The sequence below is a fragment of the Miscanthus floridulus genome, chromosome 10, assembly GCF_019320115.1.
Source record: "Miscanthus floridulus cultivar M001 chromosome 10, ASM1932011v1, whole genome shotgun sequence".
NCBI classification, from domain to species: domain Eukaryota; kingdom Viridiplantae; phylum Streptophyta; class Magnoliopsida; order Poales; family Poaceae; genus Miscanthus; species Miscanthus floridulus.
Genome location: NC_089589.1, coordinates 16,100,815 through 16,121,057, shown reverse-complemented (window position 1 = coordinate 16,121,057; position 20,243 = coordinate 16,100,815). Strand labels below are relative to the sequence as shown.

At 44.3% G+C, this 20,243-nt stretch overlaps 2 protein-coding genes, 2 long non-coding RNA genes and 1 pseudogene across 11 annotated transcripts; 3 read left to right on the top strand and 2 right to left on the bottom strand.

Annotated features, from left to right (window-relative positions):
• Nucleotides 1–596: 596 nt before the first annotated feature.
• Nucleotides 597–5,257, top strand: LOC136487744 (putative disease resistance protein RGA3). Of its 8 annotated transcripts, none has more exons than XM_066484841.1 (4): nucleotides 597–730; nucleotides 856–923; nucleotides 1,076–1,204; nucleotides 1,307–5,257. In XM_066484841.1, the coding sequence occupies exon 4, from the start codon at nucleotides 3,578–3,580 to the stop codon at nucleotides 4,925–4,927; it is 1,350 nt and encodes a 449-aa protein (XP_066340938.1). In that variant the 5' UTR covers nucleotides 597–730; nucleotides 856–923; nucleotides 1,076–1,204; nucleotides 1,307–3,577; the 3' UTR covers nucleotides 4,928–5,257. The 8 variants fall into 8 exon arrangements, with proteins under 8 accessions (XP_066340938.1, XP_066340943.1, XP_066340944.1 ...); XM_066484846.1 differs by having other exon boundaries at nucleotides 1,076–2,833; nucleotides 2,919–5,257; XM_066484847.1 differs by having other exon boundaries at nucleotides 1,076–3,177; nucleotides 3,261–5,257.
• Nucleotides 1,654–2,271, top strand: LOC136488075 (disease resistance protein RGA2-like). Its single transcript, XM_066485116.1, has one exon. The coding sequence runs from the start codon at nucleotides 1,654–1,656 to the stop codon at nucleotides 2,269–2,271; it is 618 nt and encodes a 205-aa protein (XP_066341213.1).
• A 2,318-nt stretch (nucleotides 5,258–7,575) lies between the features above and the next one.
• On the bottom strand, nucleotides 7,576–8,171 carry LOC136486654 (uncharacterized). The gene is made up of 3 exons (XR_010766907.1): nucleotides 8,016–8,171; nucleotides 7,723–7,772; nucleotides 7,576–7,598 (listed from the first exon to the last, which is right to left on the bottom strand). It is a non-coding gene; the product is annotated as an uncharacterized lncRNA (long non-coding RNA).
• A 280-nt stretch (nucleotides 8,172–8,451) lies between these two features.
• LOC136487745 (uncharacterized) lies at nucleotides 8,452–9,268 on the top strand. The gene is made up of 3 exons (XR_010767341.1): nucleotides 8,452–8,544; nucleotides 8,621–8,968; nucleotides 9,135–9,268. It is a non-coding gene; the product is annotated as an uncharacterized lncRNA (long non-coding RNA).
• An 823-nt stretch (nucleotides 9,269–10,091) lies between these two features.
• On the bottom strand, nucleotides 10,092–15,842 carry LOC136488073 (uncharacterized; annotated as a pseudogene).
• Nucleotides 15,843–20,243: the final 4,401 nt, after the last annotated feature.

Genomic DNA, 20,243 nt, shown 5'->3' with positions numbered 1-20,243 from the left:
ACGCGAATAGAGATTGAGTGTTTAAAAAATAGGTGATTAGCGAGTTTAGAGACTTGGATGACATAGACAAACAATGTTGAAAATCTAAACGGGTGATTTGTATGTTTAAGGACCGGGATGACACAACAAACAAATTTGTGGATATAAACTGTCGATTTTAAGGACCGGGACAACGTAGCCGAAAAGTCTTCGGACCACCGGTGAACTTTCAGCCTGTTCGCTTGCTCGTATCTGGCTTATAAGCCATGGCTTATCAGCCAACGAACAGTATTTTTCTCTCACACTAAAGCAGTCAACAGTACTTTTAGCCATGGCTTATAAGTCAAACCCAAACGAACAGGGCGTTTACTCGCATGCTGCAGAATTATTGGCAGTGCCAACACGGCGCACCATTGGTGCCGAGGACACCACAACACTCACCACTCCACCATTGGCAACAGCTACTACCACTGGGCCAACAGGCAATAGCCACTCTTTTGCGTCCGGCGCACGTGACTCCAGCATCGATACTGTTCGAGACTGGACATCTGACCGACCCACCTACAGTTGCTGAATAAGCGTCACAAGACTAGCAGCAGAAGGCAGAGAGGCTCAGTTAAGCTCAGTTGCGCCTTCCTTGCGCAGATCCGGTTCGGATTTGCTTGCACGCACACCTCGCTGAGGGGAGAAGGAGCACGGCATTTGGAGATGTCAGAGGCAAAAGCAGCAGCATATCTCGTCTGAGATCCAGGTATTTTTACACTATCATATTCTACTTGTAACCAATTAAGATTGATTTATGACATCCAGTTTGTTTTATGACATCCAGTTTGCACTCCAGCGCCTTCCACTCTTTCTGCTTACACCTAATTTCAGACTCTTCGCAGGTAGTACTGAAGACAGCCTACAAAGACGCCGTTGATTCTTCTGTACTTGGCGCTCTGGTTGGTATTTATGTTCATCTTTACCCGTGTTAACTTAACTCGTTCACCTCTCCTTTCCCTACTTGATTGATGCAAGGCGGGGCTAGTTTATGTTTCTTCATTCATTGCCTAGAAGAAAACCCCATCTGATCTCAGGCTCTCTCGTTTTGGAGCACTCGCTGGGCTCCTTGTGATGGCAGGGACAACAAGGCTTTAAAGGACTGCCTGCAAATTAAGAAGCCCCACTTCAGAAGCATTCATCTATCAAGAGGTTAAAGTGCTGGCTACACTTGTTTGCGCAGGTCAGATATGGGAAAAGGATAATTGCACAAGAAAGTGCTAGCATTATATGACTCTTTTGCTTCACACAATGCCTGCTTATTTCTTTTTAATAAGATCTATAGGAAATCTGGGCGAAAGAAGGCGCTTACTGAAACATGGTTGGTATGGAAGCTGCTGCAGTCTCTGCAGCAGTGTGAGACCCCACTAATGGGCCTTGGGCCGGTTTGATGATGGGCTGGGCCGGTGGATACTGTAGACGTGAATGGTTGTCGGTACTGTAGCCGCAGAAACTACTGTAGCAGCCGGTCTTAGTACCCCCTCGAAACCAGAGGGTGGGTCGAGCCAACTTAAAAACCCAGCTCCGGGAAAGCTAACGAACTTCGGTTCAAACCTTTTGCGCGAAGCGAGGAACGTGTAGAGCGGATCATAGCCGTTTTCCCGGGCTGGGGCGTTACAAGCAGTATCTGCAATGTTGAAGCTTGTGGGCAACAAGTTAGCTCCACTGGTCTTCAAAGAGTACAGCTCTATAGTGGGTGTGAAAGAGGACCTCCGGGAACTACAAGATCTAGCTCAGGAGATCAACAGCCGATTGGAAGCAGCAGGAGACAGAGCTATAGGGGATGCTCCATTTCTCAAAAAGTTGAAAGAAGCTGTTTATGAGGTTGATGATGTTGTGGATGAGTTCCAACTGAAGGCTGAAAAATATGAAGCTGATGGTGATGGTGGTTTTGTGTCCAGATGCCTGCACACAAAACCAAAATCATTTATATTTCAATGCCAGGCTGCCAAAAAGATCAAGAAAATTAAGAAGATGTTTGATGTCTTTGTGAAGCAAAGAAGTATTTTGAATTCAGTGGTTGGCAATGATCCTGTTAGCCATATAGAAGACACAGCTATGAATCTGCAAACACTGCCCTTCGTGGATGAGGCAGCAGTAATCGGAAGAGACCAAGAGATGAATGATATTGTATCTGAGCTGCTACAGGATGTTGACCAACAGAGAATCAAGATAGTTTCAATAGTTGGACTTGGTGGCTCTGGGAAAACTACCCTGGCCCAGCTGGTTTTCAGCGAAGTAAAAAAATAAAAACCATAATCATTTCCCAGTTAAACTATGGGTTCATGTGTCAGAGGAGAAATTTCAACTTGAAAAAATTCTCAAGAAGCTATTTGATGCTATTTCAAACGAGAGGTCCAATGGCCTTTCCTTGAGGTATATGGCCAATAAAATCTCAGACGAGTTGACCAACAAAAGGTTCCTGCTTGTATTGGATGATGTTTGGACTCAAGACCGTATTAAATGGGCAGAGTTCATGGTACATCTAAAGAATGGCTCACCAGGAAGCAGGATTCTACTCACTACTCGTAGTAGAAATGTTGCTGAAGCAGTGGAATGTACAACTTTAATCGACTTGCCACTGTTATCTAAGGATTACAGCTGGCAAGTGTTTCAGCAAAGCTTCGGAAATGCTGTGAAAGATTTGGGCTCTGAATTTCAAGAAGTTGGGAAAGATATTGTGAACAAGTGCGGTGGGGTGCCACTAGCAATTAAAGTTCTTGCAGGCATCCTCCGTGACAAGAAACGTGTAGAACAATGGCATGCCATAAAAGACAACAATTTATTAGATGTCGATGATAAAGAATGTCAGGTATCTGCTTGCTTTTGGTTGAGCTATTTTAACTTGCCATCTCATCTAAAGCAGTGTTTCACGCTATGTTCAATGTTTCCTAAAGGTCACTTGATTGATAAAGACCAATGGATTGCTCATGACATGGTCGCCAAAGATGGTGTTAACTACTTGGAATATGTTGGCGATGACTACTTTAGTCATCTTGTGCAAATGTACTTCAAACAAGATGTGGAGGAAGCAGGGGGTGGAATAGTAAAGTGCAAGATGCATGATTTGGTGCATGATCTTGCCCGATCCATTTTGGGTGATGAGATTTCACTTGTCATGCCCAAGAAGACAACCAATTTCACAAAGATCTGCAGGTATTTTTCTATAATGGAAAATACAAGACATATTCTGCCCAAAAATACATTTCAAAAGACACGTGCTATGTACATTGTTGAAGGTGATGATTTCATATCTGGCAAGGCATCGAAGAATGCAAAACACTTGCGCAGTATCACTGTGGAATATGTGCATACATCAGCACTCACAGCCATACTACACACCAAAAATTGAAGGTACCTTAACATTTCAAGACTGAAATATGAAACACTTCCTGAGCTTATTTCAGAAACTGGGAGTCTGCAAGCTCTTCATGTAACGTCAAGTGATATTGTCAAGTTACCTGAATCCATTGGAAATCTGAAGAAGTTGAGAGTGGTCAACTTGTCATGGTGTAGGAGTCTAACAAGTTTGCCAGAATCTATTGGCAATTGTGTCATGATTTCTACAATAAACCTTTTTTGTTGTTTTAAGGTTGCAACTTTACCAAACTCTGTCAGCAAGCATAAAAGGCTAAGGGTATTGAGGCTAGGTTATACCATAATTGAAAGCCTACCATCAAGTATCACGACACTGGAGAACCTGGAGTGCTTGGACCTTTATAGCTGTTCTGAGTTGGTAGAGTTGCCTGAAGGCATAGGGAACTTGAAGAAGCTTGTTGTTTTGGACCTGAGAGAATGTGAAATGTTACGAGCCATTCCAAAATGGATTGCACAGCTTACTCGACTTGAAACGCTGGGACTATTTGTTATCGGAGAGGATAATGAAAATGATGCACAAACCTCTGAGCTTGAAAACATTAATAAGATTAGAGGGGAACTAACTATCCATGGTATTGGACATTGTATAGACCCAGATGTTGCACACAAGGAATGGTTGAAGCAGAAGACAAACTTGCAGAGCCTGACACTAACTTGTGCAAGTGATGTGGGGGCGAAGTCTAAAAATCAACTGGAAGGGTTGGAACCACCGCCTGGAATTGAAAACCTCAAAATTGTCGGGTATTCAGGTCAGGAATCCATGCAGTGGATGTTGAAGCACAGAGGTGCAGAAGTAGCAGGGCTTCCTCGCTTCCGACTGTTGAGCGAGATGGAACTATCAGATTTCCCAAAATTGGAGCGTCTGGAGGGGCTAACAGAGTTGCCTTGTCTGGAGAAGCTTGTGCTGATGACTGCTCTTAGAAGCATAGGCGGAGGTCCATTTCCTTCATTGTTGGAGTTATATATGAATGGAATGCCAAGTTTGGGCGTGGTTTGGATGGTAACAGAAGAAAGCTTGGCTGATGTAGAAGGGGGGCAACTGCAGATTGAGATTGGTAATCGTCTATCATTTCTAACTATATCGGAGTGTCCCAAACTGATGGTGATGCCATACTTTCCTTCATCGCTGAAGGACTTGCATTTGGTTCAGAGCAACGTGCAGCTGTTGGGACTGCCAGGCGTAGACCAAAGGTCCTCATTGCCTTCAAGTAGTGCAGGATTGCCTTCTTTTAGTTTTAGCCGCCTAAAGGAGCTTGTACTGGAAGGCATGGCACCACCAGCAGGAGCAGCATCGTATGGATCTGGATGTCGATGGGAGCTGCTGCAACACTTGATAGCACTGGAGTCCTTGAGAATTGATAGTTGTAATGGCCTAACCGAGCTGCCGGAGAGCATGCGGAGCCTCGCATCCCTCCGAACCCTGCGGATTATAAGATGCCGACCTCTGTGTATGGCTGTATGCTTCCCGAGTGGCTTGGGGAGCTCTGTTATCAGGAAAAGATGTACGTTTCGGGGTGCAGTAGTTTGAACCTTTGCTCCATCAATGCAGCCGCTCAGGGCCCTCAAAGCACTGCATATTTTCAAGAGTGGGTGGGTGGGGGACCTCTGCTCTCCGTCTATGCAGACTCCACGGATTCATGGTCAACCGATCCCCAAATCAGCGACCTATACCCGGATTTGAGTTCAGCACAGTAAAAAGGCCAGCTACCCAAAACATTCCTTCTCCAACAGCCCGCCTCCGTCCCCGCCTCGCCGTCGTCGTCGGGCCTGCATCGCCGGCGAGCTCCCTCCCCTGCACGGCCTCCCTCCCGCCCTGCGCGCAGATCCGGCGAGCGCCGTCCGCCTCCCTCCCCGCCAAGCTCCGCCCACTTCCCTCCCCGGCGAGCTCTGCCCGCCTCCCTCCCCGCCTCGCCGTCGTCGTTGGGCCCACCTCGCCGGCGAGCTCCCTCCCTGCGTGCAGATCCGGTGAGCGCCGCCCCCCGCGCGTCGCAGCAGCGGCCACGCCTCCGCCGCCGCGTCGCGGTACTTGGCCCGGTGGACGGCCACCGCGTCGGCGGACCGAGCCCCAGCCCCAAGCCCGGAGAGGAGCGCGCGTCGTCGGTGCCTGCTGGCGCTCACCTCGCTGCCGCGGAAGACTTTGCATCTTCGAGAAAGAGGACGCAAATAAGCGTCCCGGATAGCGTCGTACCCAAAATGCATGCTCCGTCTGCGTCTTCTATTGGAGCCGACTAAAACACTGTGCATCACCGTTTTTGGGTATGCGTCGCCCTTACGACAGCGTTAGTAGCCTCCCTCAATCATTCAGCCAGCTCACCTCACTCACGAATCTCGTAATAAGCCATTGTGAGTTTCACCAGCTGCCAATGCTGCACATCCAGGCATTATGTAGGCTGAGCAGCCTTCCACAATCATTGGGGTACCTCACCTCCCTCCAGGAGCTCAAAATAGGAGTCTGCGATGCACTTGGCCAACTTCCCGAATGTGTTGGGGAACTTCGATGTCTACACGTATCCAAGATTAAGGAGTTGCCGAGCCTAACGTGCCTTCCCCAATCATTGGTGCGCCTCACCTCCCTCCAGGAGCTCGAAATAGGAATGTGCCAAGCACTTGGCCAACTGCCCGAATCGCTGGGGGAACTCCGCTCTCTAAGTAAATTCTACATATGGTGCTTGCCGGACCGGATTTCTGCTCCTGAATCGATGTGCTGCCTCACCTCCCTCGAAGAGCTTATTATCGCGGACTGCAAGGGTATTAGATCCTTGTCAGAGTGGATTAGAGGCCTTACTGCTCTGCAGACACTGGAGATCTCTGGCTGCAGGGGCGGATCTGCCAGGGGGGACTGCCGGGGCTCAAGCCCCCCCTACCCTGGCAGCTCCATTAGAGCCCCCCTTAGCCCCCTATGAATTTTTCAGCCATTAATAACAGGGAAGAAAGGTGCTGAGAAGAAGGTACTGGAGTGCTCCCGACGGAAATTGAAGATGAGTTTCGAGTTGAAGATGAGTTCCTAGCCCCCCCCTAAATGTATTTTCTAGATCCGCCACTGTCTGGCTGCCCTGGTATGGAGAAGCGCTGCGAGAGAAGGATGGGGAAGCTGGCACCTCATCTCCCACATCCCTCATCTGAGGATTGGGGAAGCAGAAACCCCATTATTACCATTATTTCTTCGGGTGGTGAGTTCATTAGACTCTGATGTATTATATATTTCTCAACGCCATTGCTGTTAGTACTCGAGATACCAACACCGTCAACTGATTGCAGCAAGCAAAAGCACATTTCAAAAAGGTAATTCTCCCTTTGTGCCTTCCTTTTTCTAACACACAAAAGGGTCCAAGCACAACCTGACAAACATGAAACTCACAGCAGAAGCACGTGCGAGGTTAATTTGAACTCTGATTTCAGGTACACCAGGCGTATTTGTATTGATTCATTTGACTGTGGATGTGTGCAGTACGATAGTTCAAGCTCATTGTGCTTTTGCAAAGTACATGCCTTGGTCACATCATGTTGTGCGGTGTCTTCAAGATAGAGTGTCTGGCCTTTTCTAATGATGCAAGGTACATGAATGGAGATAAATTCGAACTCCTAAAGTGCTGTGGAAATGTTTTGTTGGGAAATTTCTGCTGCTATTAATATGCTTCAGTTCATCAGATGTGTACTACTAGTTGTTAGAGTCATTGTTATTTTGTACAAAGCTAAGCACCCAAAATTGACATAGAAAAGCACTACACCACAACACCAAGATTAGCGATGGACGGTCTGACGCTAAAAGCGGCTACAGCGACAGACAATCTGACGCTAAAAAGTTATAGCGTCAGACTTCTGCAGACGCTGTAAGTCCTGTCGCTAAAAATCTTTAGCGTCAGACAGTACTTTTAGCGTCAGACAGTCCGTTGGCCTGAATTTTTTTAGCGACAGACAGTCCATTGCTACCTTTTGGCGACAGATGCTCTGTTACAAGACATATACCGACAGATCATCCAACAGTCCTTGAATTTATAGCGACAGATTGTCCTACAGGACAATATAAATATATAAAAAAAATAAATACAATGAGAAAATATGTAGCACATATCATACCCAGATTCAAGCTTAAGGTCCATCACAAAAAGATATAAAACACATACATCACATGGAGATCAATACATATATAACATACAATCTTGCACAGTACATCATCCAGATCGAAGATGTTCTAAACCCTGAACAGTTATGATCAAAAGGACACGTGTCATAAGAGCACAAGAATGTGTAACAGACAAACTTGCTTCCAATTATAACTTAGAATGCAAGTGACTGGAAGCCTAGAAAAGGTGAAGAACTAACTGTAAGAGGCCACCCTTTCAAGGTCAAATTGTTCCCCGCCTGATTAGAGCCTGCCAAGCATGAAAACAAAGATGGAAAAGTATGTTACAAACATAACAGTGCAGCCCTTGCGTTGTTCGAGAAAAAAAAACAGTGCAGCCCTTAAAATCTCCATTAGACATGTAGACTGAAGAATATCCCAAAGTTATATTTTTATTTTGAATTCTACACTCAGAAGGGCTTTAGTTGTGAAAAAAACAAGTGACTGTACTAAACAGAAGCATCAAATAACAGGAGAGTTCGATGTCAGACACCTGATGCTCCAAATAGTGATCCATCTGCACCTGCAGCTCTCAGGTTCAAAGCTACATTTGTTTCTGCCTTCATATCCTTATAGAAACTTCCCCATCAATTACGGCCTGCCAAAAGCAACACTAGAGCCAAAAGCAACACTAGAGCCAAAAGCAACACTAAAGCTACATTTGTTTCTGCCTTTATACAATCATTTCTAGGAACTCAAAAACCAAAAGCAATGGCTTGCCAACACTGAGCCTCCACCAGGTTATCTGCAGAACCATTTTCCAGAAACTCAAGCCAAAGACTGCCCAACACTTCCTGAAAAATATAACAAACATGTAATTAGGTTGCATTGAGCATGGTCTATGGCAGTAAGAAATGAGAAATGAAATCCAGTACTTGAGCATTTATTTTATAAGTGTCACTATTTTTTACTGATACTGTTATTGTGCCAGACCTGAATTACAGACATCAAAATGCCCAGATGGCAAGCAGAGCATCAGTGGAACTTCACACCCACATATATTTCAAGGATGGTGGCAAAAAGTAACGACATCAAGTCTGTTCAAGCCTTAAGGATTGTGTACATTGTTTTCTGACTGCCTAACTCTTTACCGTGCAGGCTAACTGACACTGAAGCTTGGATAGTAAAAATCAAGGCAAATGGTTTCATAGTATTTCTCTAATCAGGTTTGGCATAGAAGGGCCCATCTACCTTACTCCAAAGGGAGACAAAGGTGGTGATTGGGTAGTCGACGAGGTGCACCAGAGAGTAACCAAGCCCGGAACAAACATCAGCTTGCATGTTCATTTTTTTGTGGGAAAATGTGATAGGATTCTGGGAACACAGTCAAACATTTCCAGAAGTCATTCAGACGGCATTTCCATCTTCTCTGTGTGGGGTCAGGACGTGGTATCAATTTCAAGGAACAAAATTGCACTAACTTCCCTATCGAGACCAGCAAGTGAAGTAAGACTTTCCTTTTTGTAACAGGCAACATTGTTCAATCTTGAAAGAATTTACTGCTTCCATGTTCCAGCAGTAGTGTAACTCCCATTTAGCAATTTTTATAAACTATATGAGATGGAAATCTAATTGGCTCTCATGAAAGTGATTTCCATTTATTTTTAAGCAGATTGGACATCAGCAGCTTGCACTTCAGAACTTGTATTCGGCTGACAGAGGGGTGAAACACAAAAACCTATCTGTCCTTTCAACTATTGTTGTGCTTCCTTTGTTAAGGTTGTTTGTGGTTGGAACTGAAGATGGATTCCTCAAAATGTCCCACTAGGTGCTTCACTAGTACTATTAAAACAGAGAGAAACAAAAAAACATATGCTACCATACATACTCCATACACCTATCACCCAGGACAATACAAATATTCCTAAGGAACCCCAGGAGCACTAAACATTTCTATAAGTGATTCCTGATTGTCACTTATCACCAATCATTTGTTTCCTAGTGTTCATGAGGCAAAACAAGAAATTCACAACACATACAGTGTGACGCCCTGTATAGCCAGAAAGTGAAGCCAAGGATCCCTAAGCGAAATCATTCTAAATACCATCTTCCAGAAATCCTCTCACTACTTGCTTATAAGCATTGATAATATTCTGATTGGGCAAAAAGGAACATCTTCATAAGAAAGCAACACACCTCGACGCTATTTCATAATTCATATAGACTAGTTCTTTAGTTCCCACAACAAGGCTTAGGATTGATTCCAAATTTACAGGATTGCAACTTGATGAAAAGGAATACTCAATATTGGAACACCGTTCCAATCACCTATAGAAGTCAATAAGCACTTGATTATCGGCAAAATATTGCATCTAAGCATTCACATGGCACCAACTAATGCTGCCTACCCATGCTTTTGTTGGAACAAAATCTCACTCTACCATTGTGCTCTAAATAGGTAGTAATCCTTTGAAGACTAATTGAGGGGCACCTTTAATTCTAGCTTTACTCTGCCTGATTCGAACACCAATTGAAGATAGATAGTGAGCAAACTTTCTGCAAAGGTCAATTTTATCATCTTACCATTGCAAGAGAATCTAAACATATGGTGTGAAGTGAAACAGATTACTTACTCCAAGTAAGGCCCTATATTTGCATGGTTGAACAAAACATATCTATGTGCTTGCAGCCAAGTCTTGTGGTCTAAACTCATTGTGCACTTCATAGCTAAACCCCGACCAATGCTAGCAAAGAAAGGGGTTATGGAATTTTCAGCTTGCAGTTCTTCAACATTTCTAAGTGCTTGGCTGTGTAAATAGTGTCCACATAGTGTAAGGCTCTCATAAAACATAGAACCCTCCATAATTGATCCCTCCGGATGGCTTTTTGTACGAACATCACCTTTCAATCTCATCAAAAACCTATACAAATATAATAGGCTCATTATGTTGTAAAATAGTATGTATTTTTTATACGTATGCTGCAATACGCTCACAGAAATTACCTCTCAACAGGCCACATGCTACGGAAATGTACTGGACCAGCCAGTCTTGCTTGTGCAGGAAGATGGACCATCAGATGTACCATAATGTCAAAAAAGGAGGGCAGGAATATAGTCTCTAGAAGGCTTAATGTTTCAGCTATTTCAGCCTCTAAACTATCCATATCACTTTTGCGGAAAATAGAAGCACAAATTTTCTTGAAGAAATGACTAACACGAATCACTGCAGCACTAACTACTTTTGGCAATACTTTCCTCACAGCAAGCGGTAGTAAGTGTTGTAGAACGATGTGGCATTCATGACTCTTAAGGCCAAACACCTTTCTCTCATTGACATGAACATTGTGACGTATATCAGATGCATAACCAGCAGGAAACTTTACCCCTTTCAGTACTTCACAAAATATTTTTTTTCTCATCAGGACTCATTGTATATGGTGCAGGTGGTAAATAAAATTGGTCTTCAACATCAACAGGGTGGAGATCACTTCTAATACCTAAAGTTTGAAGGTCTAAGCAAGAATTCAGATTATCCTTAGATTTTCCATCGGTACCCAAGAATGTATTAACAAAGTTCTCATACACATTTTTCCCTATGTGCATGACATCAAAATTATGTCACAGCATCAGTTCTTTCCAATAGGGAAGTTTAAACCAAATAGACCTCCTTTTAAAAATGACTAATGGCTCCCCTTCCTTGCGTTTCTTCCTTGGTGGCTTCTTTCCATATGGATCCTTGCCAAAAACTGTAACAATATCTTTAGTACACTCCAACACTTCCTCCCCAGAGAGTGGAGTAGGTGCCTGCCTAAATTCAGTTGAACCAAACTTATCTACATCAAACCTAAATGGGTGATTTTCATCCAAAAACCTACGATGACCCATATAGCAAGTCTTGCTGCCATTACCAAGTCTATGTGAACAAGTATATGAGTGGCAATCAGGACATGCCGCTTCACCAGCAGTGACACAACTAGAAGCATAGCCTAGACCCGGGAAATCTATAATAGTCCACAACACTGCTGCCCATAATTGGAAGTACTCACCCTTCAATGCATCATAAGTTCTAACCCCCTTAACAAACATATCTAACAAATCATCCACAAGTGGCTGGAGAAAAACATCCATATCACTACCAGGAGCATGTTTTCCAGGAATTAGCAAAGAGAGTATGAAATTTGATTGCTTCATGCACATTGATGGTGGAAAATTGTAGGGAATACATATACCAGGCCAAATGCTATAGCTAATACTTTGGGTTCTATAAGGATTAAAACCATCGGTGGCAAATGCAAGACGTATATTTCTGCTATCCTTAGCAAACTCAGGATGTTTAAGATCAAAGTCTTTCCATAGAGGAGAATCTGCAGGATGCCTAAGAACATCATCTCTTGTTCTCTCCTCATCATGCCATCTTGTTAGACTTGCTGTTTTAGAACATAGAAACAATCTTTGGAGCCTTTTCTTTATCGGAAAGTACCGAAGAACCTTCTTAGGAACCTTGTACACATGTTTCCCATCTAGACTCTTCCTAGCTGATTTCCAACGTGAAACCTCACACTTTGGACATGATTCAGATTTTTCATATTCCTTCCAATATAGAATGCAATTATTGTCACAAGCATGAATACTATGTACCCAAGTCCTATGGACTTAATCAATTTCTTAGTTTCATAGTAGTTTTTGGGTAGTGTTGAACCCTCAGGTAAGACATCATTAAATAGATCTAGTATAAGGTCAAAACTTTTGTCAGTCCATCCTCCAAGGAGCTTGATGTGAAGTAGCCTAATCAAGAAACGCAATTTACTGTACTTCTTGCAATTAGGAAATAATTCTTGACTATTGGCTTCTACCAACTTTTGGAGGTCAACTAGTTCTTTAGGAACCTCAACAGAACTGTTGTCTTCGAAATCCCCTCTATCATCTAAACCACAAGCTAGGTCTCTAAGCAATGCAGATATGTCATCCTCTTCACTAGACTCTTCCACAAGATTAGCACCATCACCATTGTCGGTATTCACAAAAGAGGAACTAGCTTCCCCATGTAAGTTCCAAGTTGTGTACCCTTTTAGAAACCCATCACATATCAAGTGCTCTCGTATATCACTTGAGTCTCTCCAAAATGAGTTAACACACTTTCTGCAAGGGCATAGTATCTTGTCCCCTATTGCTGAATTTCTAAATGCAAAAGCTAGGAAACTGTTGACCCCTTGTAAGTATGCCTTTGTGTGCCTAGCATCACTATTGGTCCATGATTTTTCCTTGAGTCTTTGTGGGGACTGAGCGTGTACCTGCAGTACTTGAATCTGTTGGCTGCAAGCAATGCGAAGAGGACGACGTCGATGCAGCAGATCTACAACTCGTAGGGTTTAGTGAGCCAGCTCCACAGTACTTTCACCTAGGGAGCTGAAATGAATAGGAAAGAATAAATCAATTATGCCTGCTTGTAACACTGGAAAACAACAATCTCTTAATATTACTAAATATATCAAGGCCTTGGTAATTGTAGGATGATCTCTTGAACTTAGACATGCTGGATGTACTCAACTATAAGTGAAACGAAGCATGTTCAGAAAGCATGGAAATTAATTTCTTCAGTAGCTAGCAAAAAATTTTGATGCACAAAGCTGCACGTGTGCTGCAGCCTCAAAACTTTTATCACACATACATACATACATTCAGAACTCATAGTTAATTTAGGTCACAAAATTCTCAGGATGGTTGTTCAGTAAGAAACAAATATAGAAGCCCCAGAAATTTCCCAAAATAGTTTTGGGCTTACAGTAAGAACAAGTACATAGACCCACAATAATTTTCCGAATGGTTTCAGTAAGAAGGAAACATGGGATTCAATACATTAACCTTTGACTCTTGTTGATGGTAAGATTACAACAAAAAAACAAGAGCACAATTTACCCTTATAATTCATCTTCTTCATGCTAGTTGGACAAGGCATAGGGCATAAGGTATGAGGATTCGACGGGTAGTGTAAATGCTGGCCCGTCATAGCTCCAGTTTTTTCTAGATAGATATATACTAGAGCAACTCCAACCTAAGAGCTGAATATCCCCAACCTAAGAGCAACTCCAAGAGATGCCTAACCACAGCCCAAAACAAAATTTTAGAAACTGAGGTATAAATTCCGCCTCCAACAGCTCCCCTTTGTTTCTCCCAAAATTACCACACCTCTAAATTTCTCCCCTGCACCCTGCATATCTACAACACGCTGAAGTTCCCCCAATCCTCTCCCGTGCTTGTTTGCTAGCCCTTTGCCTGCTCTATGTAGGTCTCTCGTGAGTGCAGCGGTGGCACCCCTCGATCAGCGATTGCTGCCGGCAATGATGCAGATAAAAAAAGGAAATATCACCAGCGCCAATATTTAATTGCAATGTGGCTTATTTTTGTTGAATTGTGATCCAAATTTAGTTATATACAAGATAAAGGCTAATTTCTGCCGGAGCAAAGCGAGGCCCGTCGCCGGGAGGCTTGGGCCGAAGCAAAGGGGAGCTGGATTTGAGTGCGGCCGCGCGCTGAGAGGGAGAGGGCGACCGACGCGATTTGGGACGGCGCGGCAGGCGGGAGTAAGGCAGCGGCGGCAGGATTTGGGATTGGAGTGGGGGTGAGAAGCATTAGGGTTTGTCAATTGTCACTGTATTTGTGGGTCCACATTAATATTTTGCGTGCGAACTGAAAGCAAGCAGGCGCGCGAGCTCAATGTAAGCCCGGCGGGCGAGCTGGGTGGGGGCCACTTCTTTTTAGCATCAGATAGATTGACGCTATATATTCTTTTAGGGACAGACGGATTGACGGTATACATGATTATCTATAGCGTCAGATAGTGGATCACTAAATCAGGATTTAGCGACAGATCATCTGTGAGATATCTTTAGCGTCAGATCGTCCATCGAGAAACAAAATTTTTAGCGTCAGATGTCTGACGGCATTGCGGTGTTGTGGTGTAGTGAAGAGCATGCTGTGAAGCTACTTTTTTTTTTCAAAGGAAGCTGAAGCTACTTAATGAAAAGCAATTTTAATCAGTTATCATGTTCAGGCAAAGATTATTATGCAGTTTGAATCTTCAAGTACCACGAGCAGTTACAATTGTTTTGCTTTAGTAATTGCACTGCTGCGGATGGAGATGTAAAAAAAGAAGGAAAACAAATCTGAATAATTTGAGTATGGTTTAACTTAAAATAATTGCATACTATTGGAGACCCAATGAAATCTTCGGGGCATCATTAAGCTGTCATAAAATGGTGAGCCTATGGATGTAAGAAAGATCAGTCGTATCTTTTAGAGCTACTAATTTGTTCTTGTGGAGACAAGTCAACAGATTTATATGTAAAGTGAGCAACCCAAAAGCTATATGGAGCATCAACCTTGGCCTCTGTTTTAGTGTTTTGCCATGAAGAAATGCATTAATGAAGATGATCCTAACTTTCTAAGTCAAATAGAGTATATCAACATGATGGATATATCCAGAATAACTCTGAACTTGGTTTGCCATTTAGTAAATCACATCAAGAATATTTGTTAATGTCATTGTTGTGTTTTTTACTTTTCCTTGAAAGGTTTAACACTAATAATGCCGAAGTTGGCACATACGTATACGATGAACTGTTGTACAGTGTTTCTAAAATTGACAGCTAAAACAATTTAGGCAAAATTGGCTACATGACACTAAAAGTGGTCTATCTTTGTTAGCGGTTATGCAAAATAGAGCAGTTTGCCGGTGGACACTCTGTTTATTGTTAAATTTGCTAGTGGACATCGGACCTAATAAAATATTTATTTTTGGTTTTGGAGGAGAAAGAAGAGTGATGAAATGTCATTTTTGCCCTTGACTCTTTCTTCTTCCCCTGTCCCTTTTCTTTTTTTCCTGGGGAGGCTGCGCGCATGGGACAGGTAGGAGTCGTGGTGCTCGTCCGCGTTCAGGTAGCACGCCAGCAGCCGCTCCAAGTCCTCCGGCCTTCGAGGCGCGTCGGGCCCGCCACCGCTCGCGATCATCTCTACCATCGACTCGCGGAACGCGCGCTGTGGGTCCCGCGTCCGCCGCACTACTGCGAGGGGCTCTCCAGCCCCGGCGGTGCGCCGGGCGACCGTATGACGCGTACCCGCAGGGCAGCATCATCCTCCCAGAGAAGGAAGGCCTTCGGCCGCCGCTCAAGCTGAGGCTGCGGCTGGTTCGGCGGCACCGGTACCGCCTCGCCCCGGCGGCAGCGGCCGTGTCTGACGGTGCCACGGGGAGCCGGCGAGGGAGAAGGGGATCAAGCGTCCCAGCGGCGGGAGCTCACGGGCCGAGCACCCGTAGATTTGCGCGCCCCAGCGCTCATTGGGCTGTTGCACGACGTCCTTGAACCGCAAATACCCCTGCGCCATGTCCGCCGCCGCCGACTGCTGCGTTGGCTCTCCCGACAGAGACAGTGAGCGGAGGAGAGAAGAAAAGGGACAGGCGAAGAAGAAAGAGGCAGGGGCAAAAATAATATTTAATCACTCTTCTCTTTCTTCTAGATTCAAAAATAAATATTTTATTGGGTCCAATGTCTACCAGCAAATTTGACAAGACAGAGTGTCCACTAGCAAACTATTTCATTTTACATGTCCACTAACAAGGAGAGGCCACTTTCAGCGTCCTGTAGCCAATTTTGCCAACAATTTATAACAACCTAACAGGAAAGTTTCAAAACTCAAATTTAACTGAGTATCAAGCGTGAAACCAGAGAAGAACTGTGACCTGCAAAATGGTGTACGATAAAATGCCATATCATGTTTCTAAAATAGACAGCAAAAACAATTTTAATAGCTTGACAGGAAAGTTATGAGACTAAACTTTAACATAGCATTAAGCACTAAAGTAGAGCAGCCCGCATCTTTACGAAGTACGTAACTGCTGGGTCAATAATAAAGAGTTCTTTCCTCATAACAAATTCTCGAAAATAATAAGGGCTACCCATGAAGCACAAAGTACTAGGTTTTTTTGTGGGGTGGGGGCGCTATTCACCTTTGTTCTGTCAACGTGCACCAGCTTGAAAGCCAAATATCATGTCTTGGGATATCATAAACATCCCTAAATGATCTCATTGCTCTGTTCCCCAAAATTTGAACCCCCTTTACATTGGCATCATCTGGCTGAAATGTCAAGCAAATATCATCATCTGAATTCGCATAGAACACATTCTCTCATAGCACCACAGCATACATTTCAAATTTCATCTGTACTGTTGGTAAGTCATTCCAGTCTGTCAGTTCACCAGTTGTAACAGAGCAAATCTTGTCCTTGGCGCTTCCCCCATGCATATCCTTTAGCTAGCATTGTAGTTCTCACTGCCTTGTCAAGTGCATGAAATACTGAGATAAAATAAATGCATCTGTAGGAATCAACTATTGTCATTGTTGTACTATAGATACAAAGATCAACTTCAAGCCATATCCAATTGACTGTCTTGTCAAGCTGTTGAATAGCATAGAACGGTAAATGGCCATAACTGATCAATCTAGTCAACATAAGTTTTTCATCTCGAATATATGTTCCAAATGGCAGAAACCCTCCATTCTGATGTTTGCTGATTGGATAGATGAAGGCACCAATGCATGATCTCTATGGAACACAGGGAATCGTAAGGCTCCATCAGTATTCAAAATAGCACCTATAAGGAAAAGGTTTATTAGGTAATAAAAAATCAGAAATTGGATATTTGAATTAGCAACAAAAACAAACATATCAAGTGGAGAAAATAGAACAAAATGGAAGCTATAAATGATGATATTACAAACCACTACCACTACTGTTGTATGATGACATAATTTAGAACTGGTGGAAGTGGGTGATAACATTGTACCTAAAACTGGACTTGCACTGTCTGACAGGCCGAAATAAGAAAGCAAGTGCTGAAACGGTATACCTTTTGCTGCCCATTTGAGAAAAAAAAAACTATCCAAGAGGCACATTCTCAAATAGCCAATTATACGTTCTTTTTTAGAGTTGTAGTTTCGTATGGTTGAAATGGTATATCTAGTGTACAGCTGAGTTGCAGCAAAAATCCCCATTATAGCTGAACTGAATTCAGAAGGGAATCCATCAGTTTTACTTCTCAGGTTGGGCATAATACCTGAATGACACCAATGAGCACTTGACTCCTAAACAGATTTGTATAATTTCACTAGTTCCCAATCAGTGGTCCAGCAATGTGTACTTAATTCCGATAACATATATAACGGCCACATAATGACAGATTATATAGCGCTTTAGCGGAGTTCAAAGACTAGCCACAACAGAACCTCCACTTAAACATCAACTGGCTTAAGGAATCGACACCTAGATCAAAGAACATTTACCACGGCTCGTGAGTCGACTGGACAGTGGAGACAGCACCACGTCCACAGATCCGGCCAGTTCTTGGGGAAATCAAACTGTCCCGGTGCCCAGATGTTTAGCCTGACCCCTCGTCACCGTCGGTTTGGCTCTCGGCAGTGAAAGTCATTGGTGATAAAAATAGTCATCACCGCCGGTTAGTCTATCACCACCGGTTCGTGTTACTAGCCAGCGGTGATTAGGATTTCTAGAAATTCTAAAATTGAGTAAAAAAATAGCTAAAGTTTTTTAATTAATCCCAAGAAGGCCCCACTAGCCTGCCGCACAGTCACGCATCACTAATCACAAGTCCTGCACTTTTTCGCATGTAAAATCCACAAGTTTCGCAGAAATCAAACTGTCCGGGTGCCTGCGTAGATGTTTAACCTGACCGTCATCACCGCCGGTTTGGCCCTCGGTAGTGAAAGTCATTGGTGATAAAAATAGTCATCACCGCCGGCTGGTCTATCACCACCGGTTTTAGTTACCAGCCGGCGGTGATTAAGATTCCCAGAAATTCCAAAATTGAGTCAAAAAATAGCTAATTTTTTATTTAATCACGATTAGGCCCCGCCAGCCTGCCGACACGGTCACGCGTCGCTAATCACAAGTCCTGCACTTTTTCGCGTGTAAATCCATAAGTTTCGCGGTGGTGGGATTCGAACCTGAGACCTCTATCCTCGCGAGTAGCTGCTTTAACCACTCCACCCGTCCCTTTGTCTATATGGCATATTCAGTCTTCTAGTATTCACTTCTCAGGATTTTGAAATGAATATTTAGAACCCTAAATGACTTCAGATGACAAAGTCATCAACTAAAAAATTATTCTTATCGAGATCTACAACTTTGATGTTGGTCGTTTCGCGATCTGAGGTCGTCTAAACAATTTGAATTTAAAAGTGTGAGAACTTCAGCTATACTTTTGAGACCTCAAATGATTTCAAATGAAAAAGTCATCAACTACAAAATTGTAGTTCTCATCGAGATCTACAACTTTGGTCCTGGTCGATTTTCTATTCGAGGTCGTTTGAAAATTTTGAATTTCAAAATTTTAAAACTTCAGATACAAATTTGAGACTCTAAATGATTTCAAATGAAAAAGTCATCATCTATAAAGTTGTAGATCACATCGAAATCTGCAACTTTGCTTCTGATCATTTTTTCAACTGAGGTTGTTTGTACAATTCAAAAAATTTAAATTTTAAAATATGAGAGCTTCAAACAGAATTCTGGGACCGTAGATTTCTAATAAAAGAGTCATGATATAAAATTTGTTTTCATCCGACATTGTTTGAAAAAGTTATGAATTGAATTTTATTGTACTATAGCATAAGACCAACCGTTGGTGCTGGGGACCAATAGCATGGTACCCGAAGAGGAGGAGCTAATGATCATCAGCATTGATTTATCCAAGCGGTCAAGCGCTCGACTGCAGCTCCAACCAACCACTGGGGGGCAGGCTCCGCCTTGCCCGACCTCTGGGACAGGAGCTCCGCCTGGCCCGACTGCCGGGGCACGGGCTCCGCCCTGCCCGACCTCTGGGTCGGAGACTTCGCTTCACCCGACCGCCGGGGCACGGGCTCCGCCTCGGACTCTGACTCTGACTCTGACTCCAGTAGGGGAAGCCACCACCCCTCACAGGAGTGCTTCATGGCGGAGACTCCCAAAGGGCGCACTGAGAGTGTCCACGAGGGGTTGATCCGCTGCACAGCGACGACGACGACGATGGCGTGGGGGCTTTGCTGCACATACAGGAGGAGTAGTTGCGTGCGTGGTGCTAGGAGCTCAAGGAGGCACGGCTCCAACTCGAGCAGGAGCATACGAAGCTCGAGCAGGAGATCGTGTGATGAGGAGACGATGAACGCGCACGCGCCAGGGCCCGCGAGGTGAACCAGAAGATTGTTGAGGACGACGAGGGCCATCCGCGATTCGCCCGCGCGAGCCAGAACAAAGCAGCCGCGGTAGCCTTGCTCCAAGGGCTTCCTGAGCCCGTGACGCCAGACAACCGTCGAGCTCACCGAGAGATCCGCATGTTACTCGAGCGCGCCACGGTACAGCAAGCGGAGAGCTCATTCTCCCGACGACGCAAGCTTGACGTTGGTCCCCACGCCCCCTCAGGGCAACACGACAACGACATCTCCGTCCACCAGGCACCACGCAACAACGGACAGAGGGTTGCGGCCCCGGTGTGCGACACTCTGAACGCCCACAGATGTGCCCACGGCAGCGAAAGGGATGGGGCCAGCCATGGCTACCACCCCCGTCGCGGTGGGCGCTATGACAACGTTGAGGACCAGAGCCCGAGCCCTAACTTACCAAGGCCTTAGGCTTTTGGTCGCCACATCCTCAATGCGCCCTTTTCGCCATGATACCGGCTGCCGACCAACATCCCAAAGTACTCCAGGGAAATGAACCCCGGACTGTGGCTT

Bases quoted from the DNA above. Each gene is read 5' to 3' on its own strand.
- LOC136487744 (XM_066484842.1), top strand. From the start codon at position 3,578: ATGATTTCTACAATAAACCTTTTTTGTTGTTTTAAGGTTGCAACTTTA.
- LOC136488075 (XM_066485116.1), top strand. From the start codon at position 1,654: ATGTTGAAGCTTGTGGGCAACAAGTTAGCTCCACTGGTCTTCAAAGAG.